At 40.0% G+C, this 25355-nt stretch overlaps 1 protein-coding gene across 1 annotated transcript in view; it reads right to left on the reverse strand.

Moving 5' to 3' along the window:
• The window catches only part of LOC149142084 (formate dehydrogenase 1, mitochondrial-like), a 36638-nt gene extending 20008 nt beyond the window's left edge, over positions 1-16630 (reverse strand). Inside the window, exon 1 of the mRNA XM_089450122.1 lies at positions 16487-16630. Coding sequence (XP_089306248.1) covers positions 16487-16615 — 129 coding nt within the window. The 5' untranslated portion in view covers positions 16616-16630. The remainder of the gene's footprint in view (positions 1-16486) is intronic.
• Positions 16631-25355: the final 8725 nt, after the last annotated feature.

Consider the following 25355-nt stretch of genomic DNA (forward strand, 5'->3'; position numbering starts at 1 on the left):
AGCTTATGAGCAAGCTTCCCCCAGTGTTCAAGCTCATTCAAAAAAATGAACCGGTAAATAACCATTTGAGACCGTAAATTCATCAGCCATAAAAGCCTTGGTCGTGTTTGCACCGTCGCCTCCACTTTTCATTTGGCTGATCATTCACATCCACTTGATTTTTTACCTATTTTGAGGAACAGCTGCGAAGAGTGATTTCACTTAGCCATCCTTGTAATACTGCCGTGATTGGAAAATTCCAACCTGTACCTGGAATCTGCTGCTATCCCTGTTTATCACTCGTTCCTCAAAAGACGAGTCTTCTTTGAGCTCTTTTCAATGACTCGTAAAATATGAAAAGTTTGCTGAGTTTTGGCCTTCCAGCTCGTTAAAAGGACCGGAAGAGCTATCCCTCCTCTAGATTTTAATCTTTTTGGACTTGAGGGATTATTGCACAAAAAGATCGAGCGCTTGTCTAGTTCAGCTCGATAAAGATATCGAACATTCATCCCTTCTGTATTGTTTTATACTTTTTCGGACTTAAGGGATTAGATGACGAAAAAGGACCCCTGGAGTCCACTTTATGTACCCTTTTCAGACTCTCTAAAAATGAAAAGGACCGAGTTGTCGTTGTCGCTGGGCTCGTTAAAAATAGTAGATAGCGACAAACTTGTCTTTAGACGAGAACGAGTTTCCCTATCGCTAAGCTCATTAAAAACATAGCGATGGGCTTGCCCGAAGGGCAGGTTATAGATCAAGCATATGTTATCCTCCTCAAGCTTGACAAAAATAAAGAGGTACTGGTCAGAAATGACTGGGGAAAAATTGGGAAGAACCTCAAAGCTTAATGGTAGCAGGTCACTCTTGAACATGACACTTTTGCCTCCGTAAATATCGGGTTGGGTTATTATCATTCACCGGTCCCTTCACCATGGTCTCGCCATACCATCCATACATGGGGTAATGCTACCGATCCATCACATCAGTGTCGTTATATGTTCAAGAGATGTCATTCAGAAAGTGTCAACCGAGTCCCATCCACTACCATACATCATCTTTCATCCTTCCATGACCACCACCCTGAATCATATTTCACAGATCGTTTTCACCATCATCACTAGCTCTGTTCCGTGTCACTGATGTGGGATTCATTAAGGCCCTCCTTTGACGGATCACTTCTTGTCGACATCAGCTCATTATCCAAGAAGTTGATCTAGGAACACCCCCTCAGTACTTTGAAGCTTGCATGCCTCAATGGCAAGTTTCTCACTTCTGGCGATAGGTATACATTAATGACCTTCGACCAGAAGACTTTGCGTGGTGTTCGACGTCAGATCCTATATTCACGCCACGTGAATTGTGCTGCAGTACCTTGAGGGTCATCATCATTATCGGTGATTCCTCTCGTGCTTGTTAACAGTTTACATTATTGACTGGTAATCAAGCGATGTCTTTCCATGTTCGACTTCAAGAAATTCTCACATGGATCGACTTGTACTTAGTGTGAAGATCGGAAGTTTGAAGACCCCGGATCTAGTTTCATCCATCCGGGCTGCGATATATATTCAGGAGATAAAGACATAGACATGTGCAGCAGATGGTCATCCTACTAAAAGGATGATAATTAAAAGCAGAGAATTATCAGTCTATTATCAGACGATCGTCTGTTTATGTGCAGCAAATGTATTTATAAAGCTGAGCATGGGAAATGCCCGCGTCAGCTAGATCATGAAAAGAAAGTATGAAAAGATAATGTATTGTATTGTATTTTGTTACAGGTCACCTCCCGACGATTGAATGAACTTCGGATCCTCCTAATAAAGCATTTCACCCGATAAACGACCTCATACTTTAGGGGGCAACTGTTATAGACATTTTTGTGCCTTACAGCATAGAGCATGAAATGTCAATAATCTGAGGGATCCAAAGTCCCTAAACATGTTGTTCCTACCCCTAGAGGAACAAGGTCAGCAAACCACAGCACTACAGTTCAGTTCTCCACTGAAAAACACTCAAAAACAGGTCAGTTTTGGATCATTGCAGCTGCTCCACTAGGCATCTGCGCTGCATAGCAGGTACAACAAAGGCTACCTGCGTTGCATAGCAGGTAGAACAAAGGCTACCTGCGCTGAGCGTACTTGGACATGTGGAGGAATCTTTTCTCAATGTGCCAGTGCCCAGGAAGCTTCTAAATTGACACTTGGATCAAAAGATTCGCCTAATGATGAGTTAAGAGGTTCTAAAACTCCAAGTGGAAGGCAGAAACTCTGAGGGAAGGACTGAAGAACAACTGGAGTTGAAGAGGACAACAAGTCACACATCAAGCTGACTTATCTTCACTCCAAAACTCTATATAAGGATCTCATCCCATGGGATCTGGAGGCTGGAATTTTGTGCAGAGAATTGTTGTTGGTTTCGAAATTTTTGTGCAGAGAATTGCTGTTGGTTTACAGTTGAGGGTATTGGGTGATTGCTTGAGGGAGGTGAAGAAGAGATTTCTCTCTGTCGGGAAGGTGATGCTGGATTGGACCTCTCATGGTTGTATCACCGCCTGAACCTTACTTCCATATATTAATAAAGCATTTGAGGTTTCTTCTATTCGCATGTGTTTCAATAGTGTATTGTCTTACTTGCGTCTTTGATTTATGCTAATCCTTGAATCGATTATGAATGCATGCTTCTTGTAGTTTCCTTTTCTTGTCTTATTTGCAGGATCTCGTGTAGCTGGGCCCGTGAAAAGACTTGGAGCTGGGAGCAAGCGGCAATCAAAGGAGATTGGATCGACCATTTGCGCAAGACATCGGTAAGTGGATCTCTTCCTTTTATCTCTTGCATGTCATAAAGAAGAAACTTTAGATAGCTTTGCTTTCAGCTGTTGCTAAGGAACTGTCACCCTTAGAGTGGGATAGGGTCATTCCGTGTTGGATACTTTTCCCCACAACACCTCTTCCCGCTTGATTTTCACCAGTTGATTCCGGGAGATTCTGCGGACGATTTTCAGCACCGTCTGGACCAGGTAGGAGCTAAACCCTAGCTCTTTCTTTTCATGGTTTCCTTTTTCAGTTTTGTTCCTGTTTTCCAGCTTTTCTGGGCCTCAGGGGTTTTTCCAGGGCGCCCTAACTTCAGAGCAGGTTTCCCATTCGAAACCTGCTTTGAATGTCAAGCTGCCTTAACGCAGCCTGACCTTCAACACAGGTGGGACACTCTCTGCCTGCGTTGGGCTCAGAAAACTGAGTTTTTGGCACATTTTTTGATGAATTTTTGCCAGTTTTTCATCAAATTCAGGAACTTACTCCTTCTCTTGTTTTTTTTGCAGGGAACTTTGAACAAAATGTCCCTTACATGGCGAGAACGAGAACATGAAGAGGTGGACATGATTACCCTCCATGACCTTGTCACGGTGAACGCACTGCGGAACTGTGGCCTGCTGAAGTTTTTCCGTATCTCTAGCATGAGAGCACAGATCACTTTGCTGCAGTATATGCTTGATGCTTGGGATCCCATTAACCAAGTATTCCAGATTAGGGGAAAATCCATCCCTTTGACCATAGAGGAAATTTACTTCTTGACTGGATTGTCAAGGCGAGGTGCCCTCATTTCTTTGTCAGGTTCAGCCCGGGAGACTGACTCCGTGAGAGATTATGTCTGCCAATATTGCAGGGAAGGTTCCCAGCCAAGCAGAGACGGCAAGGTTGTTATCCGTGAGATTACTGACAGGTCTCTCAGGTCCATTCTGTATACCATTGGTAGGATGGCCGGTAGCGCAGCTCTACATGTTGCCAACAGATCTTATGTGCAGCACGCCTTGGAGTGTCTCCAACCGAAAGTATTCAACTGGTGTGATGCAGTACTTGTTCAGATGAAAAGTCAGTTGACCAAGGTGAAGGACGGGAAGCTGAAGAACTTTGGATTTGGTTCTATTCTGACTGCCTTCGCCTTGGAGAAAATCCCACTGATGCAGCCTCAGTATATTATACTCGACTTGCCTTCTCCGACCGAGCCACTCATGCAGAGGTGGGTCGATCACATGTCTAGGCATGCTGGTCAACCTCAGATTACTTTTACTGATGCCTTCTTTAGGTGGTTCGAGCGCCAGGAGATGGTTTTTTCTGAGTATCCATATGTGGGTATGGATTTCCGAGGTGATCCAGATTTGGTGCTACCGGATGGCGAACAGTGGGGCGCTATTGGTAAACTCTTTGACCATATAACTGTTTACTGCTCTTATTCATAATGTTGCTGTGCTATATTCTATCGAGACTTTTAATCATACTCTTGGGTGCATGCAGATGTTGGTCCTGTTCGTCCAGAAGTTCGTCCGAGACCGCCAGTTGCTGCCCTGGCAGTGGAGCCTGTTGGGAGAGTTATTCTTCGCGACCTTGATGATACTGAGACCCTTACAGCTGTGCAGGAGCAGGTTGAGAACCTTACTCTCGGTATTCCGGATGTACGGATCGATGAGTTACCTTTACAGTTGCAGCGGCATACTACTAGCGTGCCTAGACGATGGACTCGTCTCTTGCGCATGATTGCACAGGCCGTGACGTGCTATCATGAGCACCACTAGGCTAGGGTGCCCCCTAGCACTTTTTGAGTTTTAGGTCATATGACCAATTTTTGTCTTGGTTCCAGAACATTACGTATGAACTATAAACAACTTATATATATTTTGATTTTCGAGTTTTATTTTGGTTGAGTTATATGATCCATATGTACAATCATTGATGATGTGTCTCTTTTTACAAATGTCGCAAATGTCTATCTAACACATAATTTTCTAATGAGTCGGTTAATGTGTTTAAGTTTCTGGAAATATGCTGGTATTGAATTGAATCAAATTGTCTTTCCAAAATCTTAACCTTTAGGAACATGCGATAAATAGCTGGATTGCGAACGGAATATATACCATTGAGTTGTAGTATTACGAGCTGTGAGTCTAGCCTAACAATTAGTCGGCATATGCCACGTGTGATGGCATCAGAGAGTAGTTCTATCAATGCGCTATACTCAGCGATGTTATTCGTTGATTGCCCAATACACACACCTCTGAAACTTACTAACTCGCCGCTTGGATCAAAAATGGCCCAGGCTACGGAGGATAGGTTCCGCGAACTACGACTCGCTCCGTCGGCATATCCAACACATGTCTCCAGAAGGTTCGACATCTGCAAAAAAATGAAAAAGGTGGATCACTCGACCAGAACAAATACTTTGGCGAAAACAAAATACAACAAAAGCATGCAGGTTACTATTTAAGCATAGTAACGCTTGAGGTACAGCCCGTTACGGGGCTGCGCCAGTGGAATTCCATCGTAATCCATTAACTCGTAGGCTCCTTTTGCTAACACCCTTTTAACAATATAGGGGCCCATCCATAAGGACTTGAATTTACCTGCTCCCAATTTATCGGATTCTTGGTCATAGAGCAAGACCAAATCACCTTCTGAGAAGACACGGGGTTTGACACTTTTGTCGAACTGAGCCTTGACTTGTTTCTTATGGGCTTCATTAGCCAGAGCGGCATCACGACGGGTTTCATCCAACTGGATTATTTCCAAGAAACGAGCCTCTTCTTCTGAAGTTCCGGGGAGGAGATCAATTGCGAGTTTAAGCGACGAAATTTCGCACTGGATTGGCAAGACTGCTTCCAGGCCATACACCAGTTGAAAAGGTGTGAACCCGGTTGCATTCTTTACCGACATTCGGTAAGCCCACAAGGCTGAGTACAGGATTAGGTGCCATCTTCTTTTATGAGCCCCGATCATCCTTTGCAACATACGCTTCAGGACCTTTTTGATTGCTTCAACTTGTCCGTTGGCTTGCGGATAATACGGGGTAGAGCTGTCGTGAGATAGCCCTAGCTTGGCAGCTAATTCGACCATCATGTGATTGCGAAAATGCGACCCATGATCTGTAACTATAGCCCGTGGTACGCCGAACCTAGCGACTACATGATTGAAAAAGAAAAGGGCAGCTGTTTCACCAGTGTTATCCAATGTAGGCATCGCCTCGGCCCATTTGGTAAAATAGTCAACAGCGACTATAATATACCCATGCCCCCCGGTCGAGGTGGGGTTACATTGCATGAAATCGATGCCCCATTTGGCGAAAGGCCCAACTGCAACTATTGGCTGTAAAGGTGTGGGTGGTCTTCTGGTTTTGCTATCAAAAATTTGACAAGCATGGCAACTTCTGACTGCGATTATGCAATCTTTGAACATGGTTGGCCAGAAGTATCCTGCTCGTAAGATTTTTTGTGCTGTTGCATATCCAGATTGATGCCCCCCACACGCGCCTGAATGACACTCATTCAGGGCTTTTTCGGCCTCCTCATGGGTAAGGCACCTTCTCAGAACTGTATCGATACCACGACGGTAAAGTGTATCACCGACGATCATGTAGTCTTTTGCTTGGTATCGTATTCGTTTTTGTTCTGAGTGAGAGGTGTTTGGCCTGAATTTTTGGGTTTGGAGATAAACTATGATATCTCCATACCACTCATCGCTTGTAGATATCAGAAACAAACTTTCGTCCACGATTGACTCTTCTGATGTTTCATCGTTGGACGACGATGGGAGATCGCATAATAATTCCGCGAAAACTAGAGCTTTCTTTGATTTGGATTTTACAAATTCCAGATCAAACTCTTGAAGGATCAATATCCATTTTGAATATTTGCCCCCCAGCAACTTTCGCGACAGTATATAAGTCATGGGGTTGCAATCTGACAATATGGTAGTTTTCCGAAAGAGGACATAATGTCGAAACCTTTGAATCGCTTGAACAGCTGCAAGCGCTAGTTTTTCAACATAAGAATATTTGATTTCTGTATCATTTAAGTTTTTACTCAAATAATATATAGGATGTTCAATTCCATCGACTTCTTGAACTAAAACCATCGTAATGGTCGTATCCGTTGCAGCCAGATACAGGTTAAAATCTCTTTGATAGTCTGGGGCGTACATTAATGATGCTTTTACTAGACAATCTTTCAGAGCATCAAAGGAAGCTTGCACCACCTGGTCCCAGACGAAAGGTACATCCTTTTTCAAAAGACGAGTATAACCTTTAGCAAGTTCTGCGTAATTTGGAATGAACCTCCTCAGAAAGTTCGCTTTCCCTTGGAGTTTCTGAATCTGAAGCAAATTTGAAGGTGGAGGCAAATTAATGATTGCCTGAACCTTGCAGGGGTCGAGACGAATCCCATCCTTAGAGACTACAAAGCCAAGTAAACGACCAGAACCGACACAAAACACACATTTGTGTGGATTGAGTCTTATCTTGTAGTGTCGGCAACATAGAAATATCGCTCTTAAATGCTGCGGATGATCAGTCCGCTTTCGCGAATGAGCCGGAAGGTCATCGAGGTAAGGTTGAACAATGTTCTTGATGTCATGGAAGGCATAATTCATTGCCCTCTGAAACGTCGCCCCTATGTTCTTTAAACCAAAGGGTAATTTTCGATAAGCGAATGTGCCCCACAGACAAATAAATGCAGTCTTTGACTGGTCCTGTGGGCGGATATTTATTTGATTATACCCGGAAAATCCATCCATAAATGAAAAGATTTCACATCCGGCGCATTCATCAATTATCTGGTCGATGAAGGGTGTAGGGTAGTTGTCCTTCGGACAAGCTTGGTTTACATCCCTATAATCGACACACACTCTAATCGTCCCTTGTTTCTTCATAACAGGGACAATATTCGATACCCAATCGGTTAGAGGAACCGGGTAGATGAATCCAGCATGGAGAAGTTTTTCAACTTCTGCCTTAATGGCAGCGGCTTTCTTGGGGTGCACCTGCCGAAGCCGTTGTCTTACTGGTTTGACATCAGGATACATTTTAATTTCATGTTCAACGATACTCGAGTCAATGCCTGGCATTTCATCATATGACCAAGCAAAGACATCTCTAAATTCGTGAAAAAGAGCGTTATATATTTCCAGTTCTGAAGGGGAACAACCTTTGCCGACATAAATATTCTCTACAACATCTGTTTTAGTCGAGATATTTATGGCTATAGTCTCTTCAATATTGGATAAGTTTCGCTCGGAATCCACCGTATTTACAGTATTTGTTAGGAATTCAAAAACTGAAGGGTGATAAAGGTCACTTTGAGTATCTTCTTCATATTCTGGAAGAAGGGAACGATGGTGGTGATCATTCCATGGTGTCCCCTCAATCAACATTGATTGTAAGATTCCTTCGTCAGTCCCATGTACTTTCGACCAAGGATCTAATGAGGTACCATATTCTCTAGACCTATCTACCCAAACGCTTGACGAGCGTTGACTTGGGTTCACCTCCCATGCTTGAAACATTGATTGCTACAATATTTCTAAAGGGCTTGGGGGCAAAACAACTGCATGATCCATGTTGACATTGTCTTTTGCGACCTTCGTAGAAGATATCATGTTGCAGGTTGCTACAAATGGTATATTTCCTATGTAAATAGGAGGTGGTAGCGTGAAAGTTCCCATCAATGTGGGGTCTTTCAATAATCCTACTCCGATATCTTGAAGCGAATGGTTGCTCTCATGGATCATGGGAATGCTTCCTGTAACTTGTGAACCATTAGGGAGGAAGTTCTGTTGGTCGACGACCGTAATCCCTCCTTCAAATGGGAATGCGATCTTCCTAAAATAAGTCGACACGACAGCTGCCATGGCATAAATCCATGGTCTTCCCAGTAGGATGTTGTAGTCAATATTTCCATCGATGACCTCAACATCAATTTCTACTGTTTTTCCTCCCAGTTCAACCTTCAAGTTATTGAGGATACCGTACGGGGTATAAGTCCTTCCGTCGAAAGCTTTTAATGTCGTCGAAGATCGCGACAAGGTTGGAGATCCTAAAGTTTTCCAGCAACTCATCGACATAATACATGTTGATGCTCCCTCATCAATAATTGTTCTATGAACAGTTTTGTTGAGGGCTTTCACTTGAATAAGGAAAGCTAGTTGAGCTGGTAACTGAGGATCGTATCCTTTGTGATCAAAGGATACAAGATTGGAATCCTTAGGATCAACCCCACCAATTGCTGATAACAACGCCTGCCTTTGGGATGGACAATTTTGTAGTACCTCAAGAGTCGACATAGCGGATGGCGATTGTGCCAAATCTTCCACTATGTTATAATGCTGCGCCGCCCTGGCGCGAGGATTAAATGTTGACTTGTGTACTACACCCTTTGGCGGTTTGATTGTTAATTCAGGAATTATGGGTGGCACAACTTCGGTTGAAGTTGTTGTTGAACTACTTGGTTGATCTTTACCTTTGTCGTTCGACAGCTGAGGATTCCCATAATCTTTGTTCCTTGTCGAAATCAAAGCATCATTCTGCTGTTTTGAAACAGACAACATAAGTACTTGCGACGGGGAAGCATTTCCACTATCAACCAAATTTTTACCTGGATTAGGAAATGGATCAGTTAACACAGCTGGATTTTTCGGACTCTTAAAGAATCTTTTTAACTCAGCTTTGTACGGGCAATTTGCTGTCCGATGATCCTCCTCATCACATATTAAACATGGATATTTCCTATTTCCAGGAGGGTTCGAAGAATTCTTTCCAGGAGATGACTCACCCTGTTTCTTCTTCTTCCCTTTGTTTTGCTTTTTCTTGCTTCCTGGTTGATTGGTTTCTTTGCCTTTATCTGCTGAGACGGCATTTACTTCCGAAGCAAGAATTTCTTCTTTTGCATTTTGATCCGAATTCTTACGGGCTTTCTTAGACGAAGCCTTTATCGATTTCGTGTTTTCTGTGCCAATCACGCCATCGCCGGCATGAGAGTCACTATTGGATTTAGGAGGAGGAGGAATTGAAAATTTCGGTCTAGGGGCGTCAAGTATTTTGTCGTAGAGCGTGCCAGACTGAGTATAAACTAAGTCTAGATACTGCGCAGAGCGATAACTTGCTCCTCTGTTATGACTCCCCCCTTTGCCACATCTTCCGTTATAGCCGGAAGTAACGACTTTATAAACCATTCAGCTAACAGCTGATCGGGAACGTATGTTTTCACCATCCTACGACGACGACGCCACTCATGTATATGATCAGATATATGGGTGGCAGTTGTCTGCTTGAAGTTGGTTAATATTTCTGTTCCCGTTTCATACCTTATCGGTAATTGGAAATGGGTTAAGAAAGTCGTGGCTAGGGAGCTAAAATTGTCGAAAGAGGCTCTAGGTAATTCAATATACCATTTAGCCGCTGGACCTGTCAATGTCCTCTGAAAAAGGCGAAGCCTTATCGAATCGTCGTTTAGGGTGTTCGACGAACACCACAGATGAAAAGTCATCACGTGATTCAATGGGTCTTCACCTGGATTTCCATTGAATTTAGGAATGTCAGATGGAAGTTTATGAGGAATCGCTGGCCACCAAGGGGCATAAGCAATCGGATCGTTGGTTAACCGGTGTAAATCGGGTAACTCTAAAGTTGCCACGAATGGTAACTGTTGATTCAGGTTGGGCGAAGCATAACCAGGGTACGATGGAATCGCTTGAGCAGTGGGCCTTTGCATACCGGCATAATGTAATTGATGTTGGTATGACTGATACGGTTGGTGGACTTGACCACTGTAAAGTGGTTGGTTTTGACCGTTTTGGATATACGGTTGTCCACTGTTCGCAAAGATCTGCTGCTCAGAACCTTGGTACACCTGCTGGAATTGTGGTTGTTGGTATTGCACTAGCCATGGTTGTGAAGCCATGTTGTGTTGCGCTATGCTAACCATTGGACCAAGGTGTGGGGTAATGGTACCCGTTTGGACCTGTGTCGCCCCACCAGTTGGCGATTGTGGTTATGACCCATGGTCAAGGGGCTGTTGCATTACAACCTAAGAAATCTGAGGTTGACATGCAACAGGCATTGCTTGAACTTGTGACACTGTTACAATAGCCGGTGTGGTTGGGATGTTCGTCATAGGTACACACTTTTGCATAGAATATACAACCCTTGGTTGTTGAGGTAGCATAGGTACCCAACCACTTGATGTAATTCCAGTATAACCTGAATACTGTTGAGAACTGCCGTAGGGATATCCTCCCGGAGGAGGTAATGAAAGGGCATACTGCCCCCCATATGGTAGCAATCTGGAACTCAAAGGGATTGTTTGCCCTTGGGGACTGGATGGCCCAAATTGACCTCCATGAGGATCAATCTGTCGAGTCTCAATATAAGAGTTGCCAGATATTATTCCGGATGAACAAACTGGAACAGACCACACTATCGTCATAGTCCCTTGGTGGACTCCTTCTAGCGGTTGTGAGCTAGTCGGGACAGATGGTATGCCGGCAAACATTGTCGGAGTGACGACAGGGACTTCTGTTGTCGCTGTGTCGTTTGACACAGTCCTAGATGTTGACGGTTGTTCAGACATTTTAAGTCTATCCAATAGATTGCCTAGCGATTCTACAGGAACCTCCACTTGTGGTGGATTAACTTCTGATGAGGGAAATAGAGTGACCCCGACCCCAAAATGAGTTGGAGTACTTGCTTGCGGATCCTCTACAATTTCCTCTATTGCAATCAAACCTGGTGGAAGAGGAAGACCGTCAGGTCCGTAAAATATTTTTGGTGCCAAAGAAGTGGTTGTTTCGACCGCGACAGTTGTTTGAGGAACAAAACTCTCTGGACCGGTTACAGATGGAACTGGTTCAGTTATACAAGTATTTGCCCCCAGACTAGGATCAGTATTACTGTCCTTCTGTGGCTGTTGAACTTCTTCTATAGAGGCAGGGTTTCCAGAAATGTTTGGAGTAACCGGAACCTCCGATGTAGTTGGAACACTTGTTCTAACTTTTAAAGGTGATTTTGAACCGGTTAAATGAGTTCGCTTTGTCCGTACTGTTTTCGATTCCGGAGACAAAGACGGTTGACTCGTAAGCCTCCGCGAACGATGGGGTTTCAATTGACTTTCTTGCACGATTGCGGATTACTCGATCAACCAAAATACAAAAGGGGAAATTTGTGTTTCCGAATTGAATGAATTTTATTAGACGCTTTTAGACATAACTTGCTTTTTCACTTTTTAAGAGTTAAGAAAAAGCTAAAGATGACTCTAGTCTCCTTCGATGTTTTAACGAGCCCGAAGTGACAAATGCTCGGATGGAATTTTTCAGTTATAGAGTTTGAAAAAGGCCAAAAGAAACTACTCTGGAGATCTAGGCAGAGGGTGTGCCAAACCTTTCGCAAAACCACAGAATACGTTTTACGGTACGGGTGGTCGTTCTTCGTGAATGCTGTGTTCACTGCATTGCGATCAGTAGGGCGGGCGACACGGCTTCCTAAGGATAAAAGATATATGCCTATAGGGGTCTCCCAATATATACGCGACGGTACGTGGGAGCACAAGTCTGTATTAGTGCCACCGACTCTCAGGAGGAATCACCCACCTTCTTCGAGATCGACGGTCACTACGTTTAACAACGCCGGAACACGTCTCTACCTAGACCTCTACGATGAGTGTTATGTTGCAAAGCGTTGTTAGGTTCATTCAATATATTTTAAGTTGATCTTTTTAAAGTTTTCCTTTCAAGGTTCACCACGAGATGTATGATACAAATTCCTAAATGCAGTCTAAAGATGAGAAGCAAGCTTTTTCAATCTTTTCAACTTATGAAAATATTAACTACTGAGGGAAAAGAAAGACATCATCTTTTCACACAGATCGTAGAGCACACACTAATGAACTTTTTCCTAAATCAACATGCAAACTTATCAAATGCAAAATCCACAATGCAGGCATTTCTTTTCTCTTTCTTAATGTTGATGTACTACAAAAAGAAAGCTGTTGTATAACTTTGAATTCAATTTCAAGTGAAAGCAAACAAGCTTTTGTCCAGCATCAAAAGACACCTTAAGATTTACTTGTTTCAACACTAGAAATACGTAAATTCAAACCATATGACAAAAACAAAAGCTCAATCAGCTATGAACAGCAAACAAACTAACTCTTAAGATCAGAACGACACTTATCACAGGTCTAGATCTAAGAGGCCACAGCAAGACTAGTTCACTTTCGTTATGGGAAACTGCAAATGATGTAAGAAATACACAAAGAACAAATACAGTTTCTTTATACAACCGAGGCGGAATAGTGGCAAAGAAAGGTGGTTTCAGATAGGTACATTGACTGATAACAGGCTGCAAAAACAGGGATGAAAACAGGGCAACAGAAAGCAGAGAACCCCAGTTGCACAAGGCCACACTGGTTCAGCGCAGGTAGCCCCTTCGGGACCTGCGATGAAATGCAGACTGCCTTCACAGTGCCTGCAATGAAGAGAGAAACTCTCGTTTTTCTCAGGTTCTGGGTCACAGATTGCTCAAAAATCAACAGTTTTTGGCCAAATCAAAGCTATCAATCAAGTACACACTAAAGGATGATTCAAAGGAGGATGAAAAGCTATCACTAAGAGCTGTTCAGAGTCCTTGTGGATCAGCTCTTCAAATCATAAACATGCCCAGAAACTGAGCTAGAGTAGTTGCCCTCTACTTTGCATTTGAAAGACCCAAATGCAGTTCGATTCGGTACTCCTTGTGTTTAGGAAATGAATAGCAAAAACACAAACAACCAACAAGATACGATCCCCAGTGGAGTCGCCAATTTGTTGTTGGGAAAAGTATCCAATACGGAATGACCCTATCCCACTCTAAGGGTGATAGTACCTCAGCAACAATCAAAGCAAAGCTATCTAAGATTACTTCTTTATGAGATGTAAAAGGGGGGAGAAAGAGATCCACTAACCGATGTCTTTCGCTAATGATTGATCCAATCTCCTCTCCTTGCTGCTTGCCCCCAGCTCCTTGCTCTTTCACTGGCCCAGCTACACCAAGATCCTGCAAAATAGCAAGAGAGGGAAACTACAAGAAGCATACATTCATAATTGATTCAAGGATTAGAATAAATCAAATACACAAGTACAACAATACATCATTGAGACACATGCATATAGAAGAACCTCAAATGCTTTATTAATAGAAGAAGTAAAGTTCAGGAAGTGATACAACCATAAGAGGCCCAATCCAGCATCACCTTCCCAGCGGAAAGAAATCTCCTCTTCACCTCCTTCAAAGCAAATCACCCAATAGTTCTAAACTCAAACCAACAACAATTCTTTACATTCACAAGATTCCAGCCTCTGGATCTCATGGGAGAGAGATCCATATATAGGAGTTTGGAGAGAGCATGAGTCAGCCTGAGACGTGACTAGTGTCCTCTCCTACTCCAGTTCTTCTTTAGTTCTTGAGTCCACTTGGAGGTTCTTGCTTCCACTTGGAGATCTAGAACCTCTTACTCATCACCAGTCGAATTCCCTGATCCAAGTGTCATTTTGGAAGCTTCCTGGGCATTGACACCTTGAGGAATGACTGCGCCACATGTCCAAACTCGCCCAGCGCAGGTAGCCTTCTTTGCAGTTGACATTCAACGCAGGTAGACAGTGGAGCACTTGACATTCAGCGCAGATGCTCGGTGTAGCAGTTGACATGATCCAGAATTGCCTTGTTTTTGAGTGTTTTCAGGTGGAGAACTTTTGTTCAGTGCTGTGGTTTGCTGACCTTGTTCCTCTAGGGGTAGGAACAACATGTTTAGGGACTTTGGATCCCTTAGATTATGGAAATTTCATGCTTCATGCTGTAAGGCACAAAAATGTCTATAACATTATCTCTGTATCTTTTCTATCTAAAGTAAACCTAAAGAGGAAGAATTGCTTGTCCTAATCAAGTGGGGTGAGGATCTAGGGCGACCAATGGGAGAGGAAGGCCTAAATGAGGCACACACTTCTTCTGCTGCTAGGGCCTGGGTTTTTAATAGGATAACCACAGGGATATGTTGCAAGGACAGGGGAATAATTGGTTCTATGCAATGCCATGATCTTCTTTACAAGAGTCGCTGCTAATCCCTTGAATGTATCTTGTTTTTTTTTTTTTTTGCTTCTAGGATGGACCTACTTAGTCCTTCAACAACTAGAAGAAATAAATAATAAATAAGGAGACAAGGTACAACCTTGTTTTAAGTTTTAACCCTCTTGAGGGTCTTAAGAAATTAGAGGCTGAACCATTTATAAAAAATGCATAAGAAGCTTAAATTACACATCCCATAATCTAATTTACCAGTGGTAAGTTGAAACTAATATGGATAAAAAGAAGTATCAGAAAGAGCCAAGACACCCTTTATAAGCCTTGGAGAGGTTCAACTTGATCACCATTATTGTAACATTTTTGACTTGAATAATATGGAGGCCCTCTTGTGCTGAAACAATTGCTTCATGGATCTGACGATCCTCTAGAGAACCAAGCGGTTCTGTTATATGAACTTACAAAGTAGTGCTTTCAATCTGACAGCCAAAACCTTAGCCATTATCTTATAAATACAATTAGACAAAGAAGTGGGTCTAAAAGCATAAAAAGACTCAGTTTGATCCACCTTTGGAATGAGTGCAATAGAGGTCCAGATGAAGGAGCCAGGGAGCCTTACCAAAGCTTCTCATTTCTTCCACTACCTGAAGTAAGTTGTCTCCCAACACTTCAACAAATCCCAGGTAGAACTCCACAGTCCACCCATAGGGATTGGGACTCTTTTCCTTATGGAAAGTGGACAAACACATTTAAAAGTGCTTTTCTGGACAAATCACCATTGCTGGAACTTTGTTGACTTGAATAGTGTAGAGGCCCTCTTGTGCTGAAACAATTGTGTCATAGATTTGACAAACTGTTCTGGTTAGATGAAGTTAGAAAGTAGTGATTTTAATCTCACAGACAAAACCAGTGGGTCTAAAAGCATCAAAATGTTCAGTCTCAAAACTCTGAAGTAAATTTGTAAAGAATGTAGCATTAGCTTTCTTGGCTTAGTGAAATCCCTAATTTTCTATCCTATTTGCCTGTCTTAAAAATCTCACGAAAACCTGTAAAGATTGTGCCATTGTGTACACTTAGCCTCTAAAAGCCCTAGCTTCCTATCTTCTTTTGTGTAATTTGAATAGAACACCATCAAATACCAGAATTATCAATTCCCATTCTCCAAAACTTTTAAATGTGCTGAACTGAGACAGAAATCATTCAATCAAACCACTCGAAATGCATCTGAATGCTGATCCATTAACTTAAAGAACTTCTTCCCAAACTCTGCCATTTTTTAAACAAAATTTTGAGCACAACCTTGTCTAGTCCATTTATAGAGAGCGTTAGTTTATGAAATCTTGCCTGTAAGCCAAAATAGAGTCAAAATTTTCCATTGAAAGCTCAAAATAACTGAACCAGAAATAACCCTTATGAAATTTTCTGCTTAAAACATTGTTTTGAGCACGACCTCTTTCTTCAGATTTATTTTAGATAATACGGTAGCTTATTTAATGAAATATTTCCAGAAAGTTGAAATATGGCAAATTTTTCCAATCAAGAACTCTAAATAATTTCATTAGGACAAGGCGTAGAGGATTCATGACGGCGACAAGAAAATAATGGCGCTTTGCAATTTTAGCACTCTCTTGCAGAAAAATACCTTTTCTGAAATCGTTTTGACCACGAAGAAACGCAGATGAACTGTTGGAAGTCGTGCAGAGAGAGATCTGGTGGCTCGTGGATCGATTCTGGGGCAATGTTTATGCGATTGCAAACCATGATTGTTCATATGCGAGCTACTGAGCTCATTGAGAGGGATACGCGCAATGGCGCCAAACTACCAAGAGGATTTGAATTTAAAGGCGGGATAGAATATCTATCGTCCGATCATGTCATCAGCCATATATTTGTGTTTCAGTAAAACGGATTTTCAAAGAATTTGAAATATTATACATTTTATAGAATTTGAAATATTATACATTCTATTATTTAAGCTGAATAATAGTTTTACTTTGGAAAAATAATTGGGCACATCAAATAAAATATTGATGCGACGGACATAGAACTCCGAAACAATAATTCACCCTTCTCTTACTCCAAAACAATAATGCACCCTTCTCTAGCTGATGTGTGAATGCTTTCTTTGAAGTGGAACTTAAAGAATTAAGTAATTATTCATTATTAAATTGGGATTTTATATAAATTAATTGATTATTTATTAATGTTAATTAAATTTTATAATTTTATAGTAATTTTTAATAGATTTTTGTTAAAGATAATTATTTGAGCTATTATTGTATCAAGATTTTTGTTGTGTCTTTTATTATTATATTTTAATCCACTTTAAAAATGCTCAAAATATGTTTTCATCTTCATTTGTGGAGATTATCTACTTGCATATTCAAAAAGTTTTGATGTAGTTTTTGCCTTGAAAAATGATTATTGTGATTGTAATGGTGAGAAATTATTCTATAAACAGTGTTAAGTGTTATTTAGAATAAATGAGAAATTCTTTTTGAATATATAAGACTAATCTTTGAGAGAATAGATATATATTCCCTAATTATCACATAAACAAGGGGTTAATCTTGCATTTAGTGCTTTATCTCTGTAGAGTTTCGCTAAACAAAGGGAATACCTCCTCCTACGTGACTTCGATTGTCCCTCCCTCTTACAGGATTGCAAAGCATTAAGAATTGAATCTTCTTTATTTTAAAGATGTAGTCTTGTCGAATATACCAAAAACATAGTAGGATTCTTTCATTATTGACAAAATCAAGAACATGTGCAAGGGAAGTATTCATCTATGGATGGTTAACAAGTTCATTAATAACTACAAGCAAACACTTCAAACTATGTATTTAATGATCTGTAGTCATCATCTAAAGAGTTCAAGAATCAAATCAATTCCAACCTAAGTTCTAAGTATATGGTAAACCTCTACTCTAGAGGTTCTATTATTGTAAAATTTCACAACTATGGAAGTTGTGGCAAGGTCTCAAAGGAGGGACTTTCTTTTTGGGGCAAAACTAACCTTTTTTCAAAAGATAGTTTCTATAATTGAATCCATCTTCAATATCCATTTCTTCAACCCCACTCTGCCGGATTTGAATATTGAATCCCCCCTACTTATTTTGGGATGAGATGATCTTTCAAAAGCCAACATAAATATATTGGGGACTTACAACAATATACAAACTAAGCAAGGAAGGGTATACACACATGTGTTAGAATTTGAATTGAAGTTGACTTGAGCAAAGGTATAACAATGCATATTTAATTAAATATTGGTGATTTTAACAACCACGTCCATTAGATTAAAATAATGATACTTTATGTGTATCTATATGCAAAGACAAAATACTTGAAAGGCACCTTCTCAACAACAAAGGTCATTATAAGAAAAATGGAAAAATAACAAGTTGATGGGTGGTATGATTGAATGAAGAATCAAAGGGCAAGAAAGAAGAGACATCCAAGTTTAGTCCTAATAAAATATTTTATGGCCCCTTCCAAGGAGTGCGTTATTAAGAGGGACACAAACATGATCATGGAGTCTGTGCTAAAGTCTTATGGGAGAAATAGGAAGCATGTGAATGAGATATTATGGATTTCAAAAGAGAAATCATGTTATTCAATCCAATAGAAGCAAGGGGATTGGTGCTACTTGAGACTCCATAAGCTCTAAATCAATTGGTGAAAGCAAGAAGTCTAAAAGATAAATGCAAAGAAAGGAATATCCATCTATGTACAAATCTACAATAAATAAATTCAAAATTATACATTGTTTCCATATAGACAATGTTAGGTCCCTATAACACTAGTGATTCCCCCATTACTAGTGTCATTGTGGCCCTTATTGTTATTGTTGTGCCCTTATTGTCCCCATATTGTTATTATTGTGCCCCATAGAAGCCCACTATTGTTATTTTTGTGCCCTTATATTATTATTGTTATGTTGACTTTGATTATATTGTGACCCCTTAGACTCCTATATATAGAAACGAGGCTTTGTCATTTGTATCATCCAATAATTGTTCTTTTGTGTAATGTAAAGGAGGTTTCCCCCTCGAAGAGGCTGATTTCTAAGTTGTTGATCTATCTTTTCTATCTTTTTGTGAGTTGGTTTCATAACAGAAAACCTAGGTTCGAACCCTAAAAAGTGTAGGGTCTTTGTGAGTGTTTGTGAGGGAATGTGTTTGACATCACATAATTGGATTCCCTTCATCATCAAAGAGACATGTGTCCCAAAAGTCAATTTGGTTTAAGTGGATGTTAATATGATACATTGTATATTTTCTGAGGGTAGTAGCACAATTGGAAAAAAGCATGTTGGCAAGCCCTTGTGTATCCAAGTGATTGAAAGTTCAATCCCCCAGACATATCTCACCAATTGAACTTAAAAAAAATATGATACATTGTATATTGCAAAGCCATTAAGTTAAGTAATGACCTTGGCTAACCCAAATATTTAATTAGAATTTAAGCTCAAACACAACATTAGAAATGAAACCTTCACTCTAGATCTAAGGATATAGGGGTCAACATTGGATATTGGATACAAGACAAGGTGATCAATTGTATCTCTTGGACTAGCATTTTTTACAAAGGAATACAAATTTTAATGCTTATATTAACATGTATGTATAATATAATAATGAAATAGTCACTCTTTAGTTCATGGATAAAAGTGTTGGTGTGGAAGGAAATCTCGAGGGATGTGTCACTATAGTCATAAAAATTGCATTTATTGTGGCACATGGAGAACTTATTAATTGGGTGTAGCTTTAAAAATGGATAGGAGTGTTATCCTCCCCACCTAACTGCAATTCCTACAAATGACATATTTAGTGATTAATGAGTATATTGTTGTAATAATTTTGAACCCTATGTTAAGAAATCCCTATGCAATCCAATTTAACTTAGGTACCATCCTCAAAATGAGGAGAATTCATTTGTGGGTTTCCTTAGAATGTGTATTTCAAGGAAGAATGTGTACTTTGTCGATATGTTGAAAGGTTTTACGGTCTTTTTGTTTTAGTGTACCATGTCATGTTTGGCATTGAGCGTTGGGTGTGTTGGAAGCCAACTCTTGGTAAACTCAAATACACTTGTCCTAAGGAGGGAGTTGGGGTTTTAAGGTTCTCTGGTTGTAAAAGCTTTCAAAGTCAATGTTTTTCATCCTCTTCTTGCATATTGCAGCCTCAAGGCCATTCGATGAGTTGGTGGTCATGCTTAAGGTTTTCATCCTATTCTTGCATTGTGCTTAAGGTTGATTGGTACCTTGTTCCATGAATTATGATCAACTTTGGGTCCTCTTTCAGTAGAAACCTCCTAGCCACAGTATTAAAGGCAACATATTGGTTTCCTTTACTAATTTTAGCTTGTAATAAATTTAGATGTAATGGTTGTCACACGCGTTCATATACAACTACCTCATAACAAAGCTAACACAAGCACTTCTACCCATGCCTACATCACATCACAGAGGAGGAATCAATCAATATTATTCAATATCCCGCATTCGAGTATCCCTCCTTTGAGGATTCAATCCAACATTTATGGAGATCAGGTCATCCATTTACAATAACTAGCTTTGCCATATAGCATGTTCATATTCCTATTGTCATGGCCTAAAGTACCACCGACATATATCTTATGCAATACGAATAAATAATTAGAACGCCTCAATGGATGCAATTCATCCTATAATGCATAATGCATATATTAGATAACCCGAACCATAGGCTCTACCGTTTCAAAACAAAATCATTTATCATACATAATCAATAATCCGTCTGCCACAGTTGCATGACACGTTAACATGTGTATCTTAGGGATTATGCACAATTAATCAGAAGCGCGACATTGGATGCATAGCACAAATAACTTGTACCATAGTTTATACAGTCGAGCCTTAACCACAGTTAACAAATTTGCATAGCGGCTCAAGCACGACTATTCACTATCTTAACAAAAGACAGGTTAACACCAATTCTACATAAGATCCACATACTGTGACTGTAATTAGAATTTCATTTATGTGCATCCATAAAATCATCTCATTAACGCCACATGCAGTGCATTTAAAACTCAAGCAAATTCTCTCATATGCTAAGGAATTTATAACATAGAGGGTAAGAAACCAACATACAGAACAATCCACGCAAGTGAGTCAAACTAGATCAAAAGAGAGAACGACACTTGGAAAACAGAGCACCGCTACCCAACCTAGAAATGACTCTTCAGTTCACCACCGAGTCGAGGTTCTTTCCATGGATCAACCACCTCCAATTGATCTATGCAATGGGTATTTAATACCTTCTTTCATGATATGGTTTCCATTAGCGGTGTCTCGCTTTTATGGATCTTTTTATCCATTTGCGTAGGCTTATCTCATAAAAGCTCACCTTTCTCTCCCATGAGGATTTTCCTCATAGAAGATTGCCTTTCTCTCTCGCACAACTTTTATGTTTTTCTCAATGGATATTTATCTCCAATCCATCCAACTTATCTAGAATTAAATCGAGAAGCTTTACCATGAAAGAATTATCCTTTCCCATTCACCAATGTGATTTGGCAAGAATCTCATCTCTTGGTGTCTTGCTTTTCCAAGTGATTAATTTATTAATAATGTATTTACTTTTTATATTACACATCATACCTAGCTTTTCTCAGCTTAGGTTTGCAAAGTTTGACACACAAGGGAGGGGTGTTACATTTTGGATCCCTCTCTTTCCTTAAGATCCCTCCAACTGCAGCTAGAGTTCTTAGATGACTGTAAGGAGGAAGCCCCTATTGGAAAGGGACAAACAGTTTGAAGGTGTCTATCTTGTTGGCAATTCCTATATCGAAAAGTTGTATTTTCATAGTCCAGGGGCTGGGAATACACAATTCCCATCCACTTGAGCTCAATTTTATCTCGCAAAACTTCATTGCGATCTACCTAAACACATATGCAAACATAGGTGAAAATGCCTTTCAAAAGTCTTTCCTTGTCTACTTTGACGAATCTTCCAATAAAATTTCCCACTTTTTCTAAGAGATCTAGATGGGTAAAGTGAATGGGAAAACTGGGAATCTTACCCATACTAGAGTAGTCATCGGCAACATAGTGAGAGGATTGAAGTTGGGAAACCATGGCTTCACTAGAAGACCAACTCATCCCCAAAACCATGGACCTTGGTCAAGGATTTTTTTCTTTTCCTCAAGACATTTGAAGATCACCACAAAAAAACATGGGTCTACATCCACCCAAACCGGCGTTCATCCAATCCTATCATAATCGAACAAAAAAATGCTACTTTTTCAATAGAAAATGGGGAATAAAAGTATCATCCAAGGATAATGACCATCGCATCAAGCGCTCAATCATAAGGGAGGAGCAATAATTTGACAATCACACGTCCTTGATTTCTGTTGATTTAACTCTGAACACTCACGTAATATTCTCTTGCTTGGCGAATTAAACACCACTGCATGGAATGGACGAGGATTGAGCCGAACCCTGGATGAAGCCCACTTCATTCTCATCTAAACACAAAACTATATATACGTCAAAGCTATTACAATAGATTCTGACTGTTAACACCTCGAGGTTCTGTTTATATGTGGCTACCTTTTATGGTTACTATTGAATGTGTGATTGGCAATAGTAATGGCAACTTAGGGCTGCCAAATTTCCTTCGATTCCCTCACTACATCCTAACGCAAATAGTTGTTCAATGCCTTGGTTGTCTTTCAAAACTGGTAGGCAGCATCTTCTTTGATATTTCTCGATGGTTTTAATTCCACTACAATCACAACTTTCATTTACATAAACTTCATGTTTTCGCACGAGCGACAATTGTTCCAAGGTGAAATGTCACTTGGATGGTTTCAATGTTGTTGACCCATCATAACTAACTAACGGATATGCCCATTACAATTTTATACCACCCCATTATCAATATCAAATATGCATGGGAACCAATTAAAGCAAATTTTCACATTAATTTTATATGAGCATGAGAACATGTGTTAACAAGCAGCCCATAAAGCCTCATTTTGAATGCCATAGTCACTTAGAAGGAATTCCTCTTGTAGTAGCATCCTCCCTACTAAACTTTGCTAGTGCTAACATTAGAACCACCATTACAACAAGATATCTTTCTAGTGTTGACAACACCATTATAGTAAGATACCTCAAGAGAGACAGAAAATTTAAAAAGTATGATAGTAATACGTATCCAGAAGATGGTATTGAAACTAGTAATTGTTCACGAATCCATAATATTGTAAGGTCATTCTCATTATCATAATCATTGTCATCATCATCACCATCATCCTTTTCATTGTTCTTGCCATCATTACATTATCATCATAATCACCATTCATGCCATCATCATCATCATTATGGACATTGTTTGCAATTGTTCATAATTGTAGACGTTGTAAGAAATATCATCATCATCACCACCATTATCATCGTCATTGTCATTTTTATCATCCCCATCATCATCATTAATGTAATTTCTATCGACATTGTTGTAATCATGCATCATCATCATTCATGCCATTATTGTTTTTTATGATGACCTAGATGAAAATGATGATCATGACACCAAAGATAATGCTTATGATTATGACAATGACAACATCTAAAATTGGGAAGATTCGCCAACGTCATTAGCATCGTCATCATCATAATCATTGCCATCATCATCATTGTCATTGCAACCACTATCGTCTTTATCATCATAATCACAATTCATGTCATCGCCATCATCTTCATTTTCATCATTGTCAATATTATTGACATTGTCATCAATTTTTCATAATTGTCAATGCCATAAGGAATATCATCAATGCAGAAAATATGATGAGTGTTGGAAAAGGGATGCAAAAGCGAACATAGAAATGGGGGCAACAATAGCAGTAAAATTGGATGAAAAGTGGATACAACATAAGTAGATGCACAACAACATGAAAAACCTGACACAAAAGTGGATACAAAAGAAGATGCAGTTGTCAATGCAAACTTGGATGCAAACATGAAGGCAAAAGTGGAAGCAAACATGGGTCCAATGGTAGGTGTAAAACTTGGCACAAATTGTGGTGAAACAAATGTGGATGCAACAACGGAAACAAAAGTATATGCAAAAATGGATGAAACAAAAGTGGATGCAATAGGGGATGCAAACGTGGAAGCAAATGTGGTTGCAATGGTAGGCGCAAGATATGGTGCAACAAAAGTGGATGTAACAATAGACAAAAAATATGCAAAATAAGATGCAAAAATGGATGTAAAAGTGGAAGCAAACATTGATGCAACAGGCAAAACAAAATTGGATGCAAAAAATGGATATAATGTAAGTAGATGCAAAAGTAGATACAAAACGAGATGCAAAACCCAATGCATAAACCTGACATAAAAGTGGATGCAAAAATAGATGCAATATTTGATGCAAAAGAGGATGTGAACATGGATGCAAAATTGGAAGCAAACGTGGATACAACAGTGAGTGCAAAACATGGTGCAAATTGTAGCATAACAAAAGTGGATGTAATGATAGATGCAAAAAAAGAATCAAAGTATGATGCAAATGAAGATGTAAAAAGGGATGCAAAAAGTGAAATTTAAAATGGGTGCAACAGTGGATGCAAAATTGTGTGCAAAAGTGGATGCAATAGAAGTCGATGCAAAAGTAGATGCCAAACGAGACACAAAACCCGATGCAAATCCCGGTCCAAATTTGGATACAAAAAGGGATGCAAAAATAGATGTAGTAGTTGATGAAAACCTAGACGCAAATGAGGATGCAAACGTGGATGCAAAATTATAATCAAAAGTGGGTGCAAAAGGATGTGCCAAACTAGGCGCTAATTGTGGCACAAAAATATTAGATGCAATAGTGGGTACAATAATAGATGCAAAAGAGGATGTAAATATGGATGCCAAACAAGAGGGAAAAGTGGATGCAACAAAAGTAGATGCAAAATTTTATGCAAAACTAGACACAAAACACGTTGTAAAACTTGGCACAAAAGGGATGCACAAATGGATGAAAAAATGGATGCAAAAAATGATTTAAAAAAGGATGCAAAAGTCGATGCAAGTGTAGGTGCAAAAAGTGGATGCAAATGAGGATGCAAAAGTATGTCAAACAAAATTAGGTGCCAAACTTGATGCAAAACCTGGAGCAAAACCTGGTGTAAAGGATGACACAAAACTTGGCATAAAATTTGGTGCAAAACGTGGTGCAAAACCTATTGCAATACCTGGTGCTAAACTTGGTGTAAGATTTGGTGCAAAACTTGATGCAAATTTTGTGTCAAGTTTTGCACCATATTTGATAAGTGGATGCAAATAGCACCAAAAATGGGCTCTAGATGCAAAAAAAGAAGTAAAAAGGGACGCTAATCGCTGGTTTTGTTGTAGTGATTGTTGGGTGTGGAGCCTGATTATCTTCTTTATTCATAGGTATCACCACATTAGACCCCAGTTCATAATGAGGTGACAATGCCACCTACTTTTACACTGCTAGGGG

The sequence above is a fragment of the Pinus tabuliformis genome, chromosome X (genome assembly GCF_031772625.1).
Source record: "Pinus tabuliformis cultivar Carrire ecotype Pingquan chromosome X, CPIR1, whole genome shotgun sequence".
Classification (NCBI taxonomy): Eukaryota; Viridiplantae; Streptophyta; class Pinopsida; order Pinales; family Pinaceae; genus Pinus; species Pinus tabuliformis.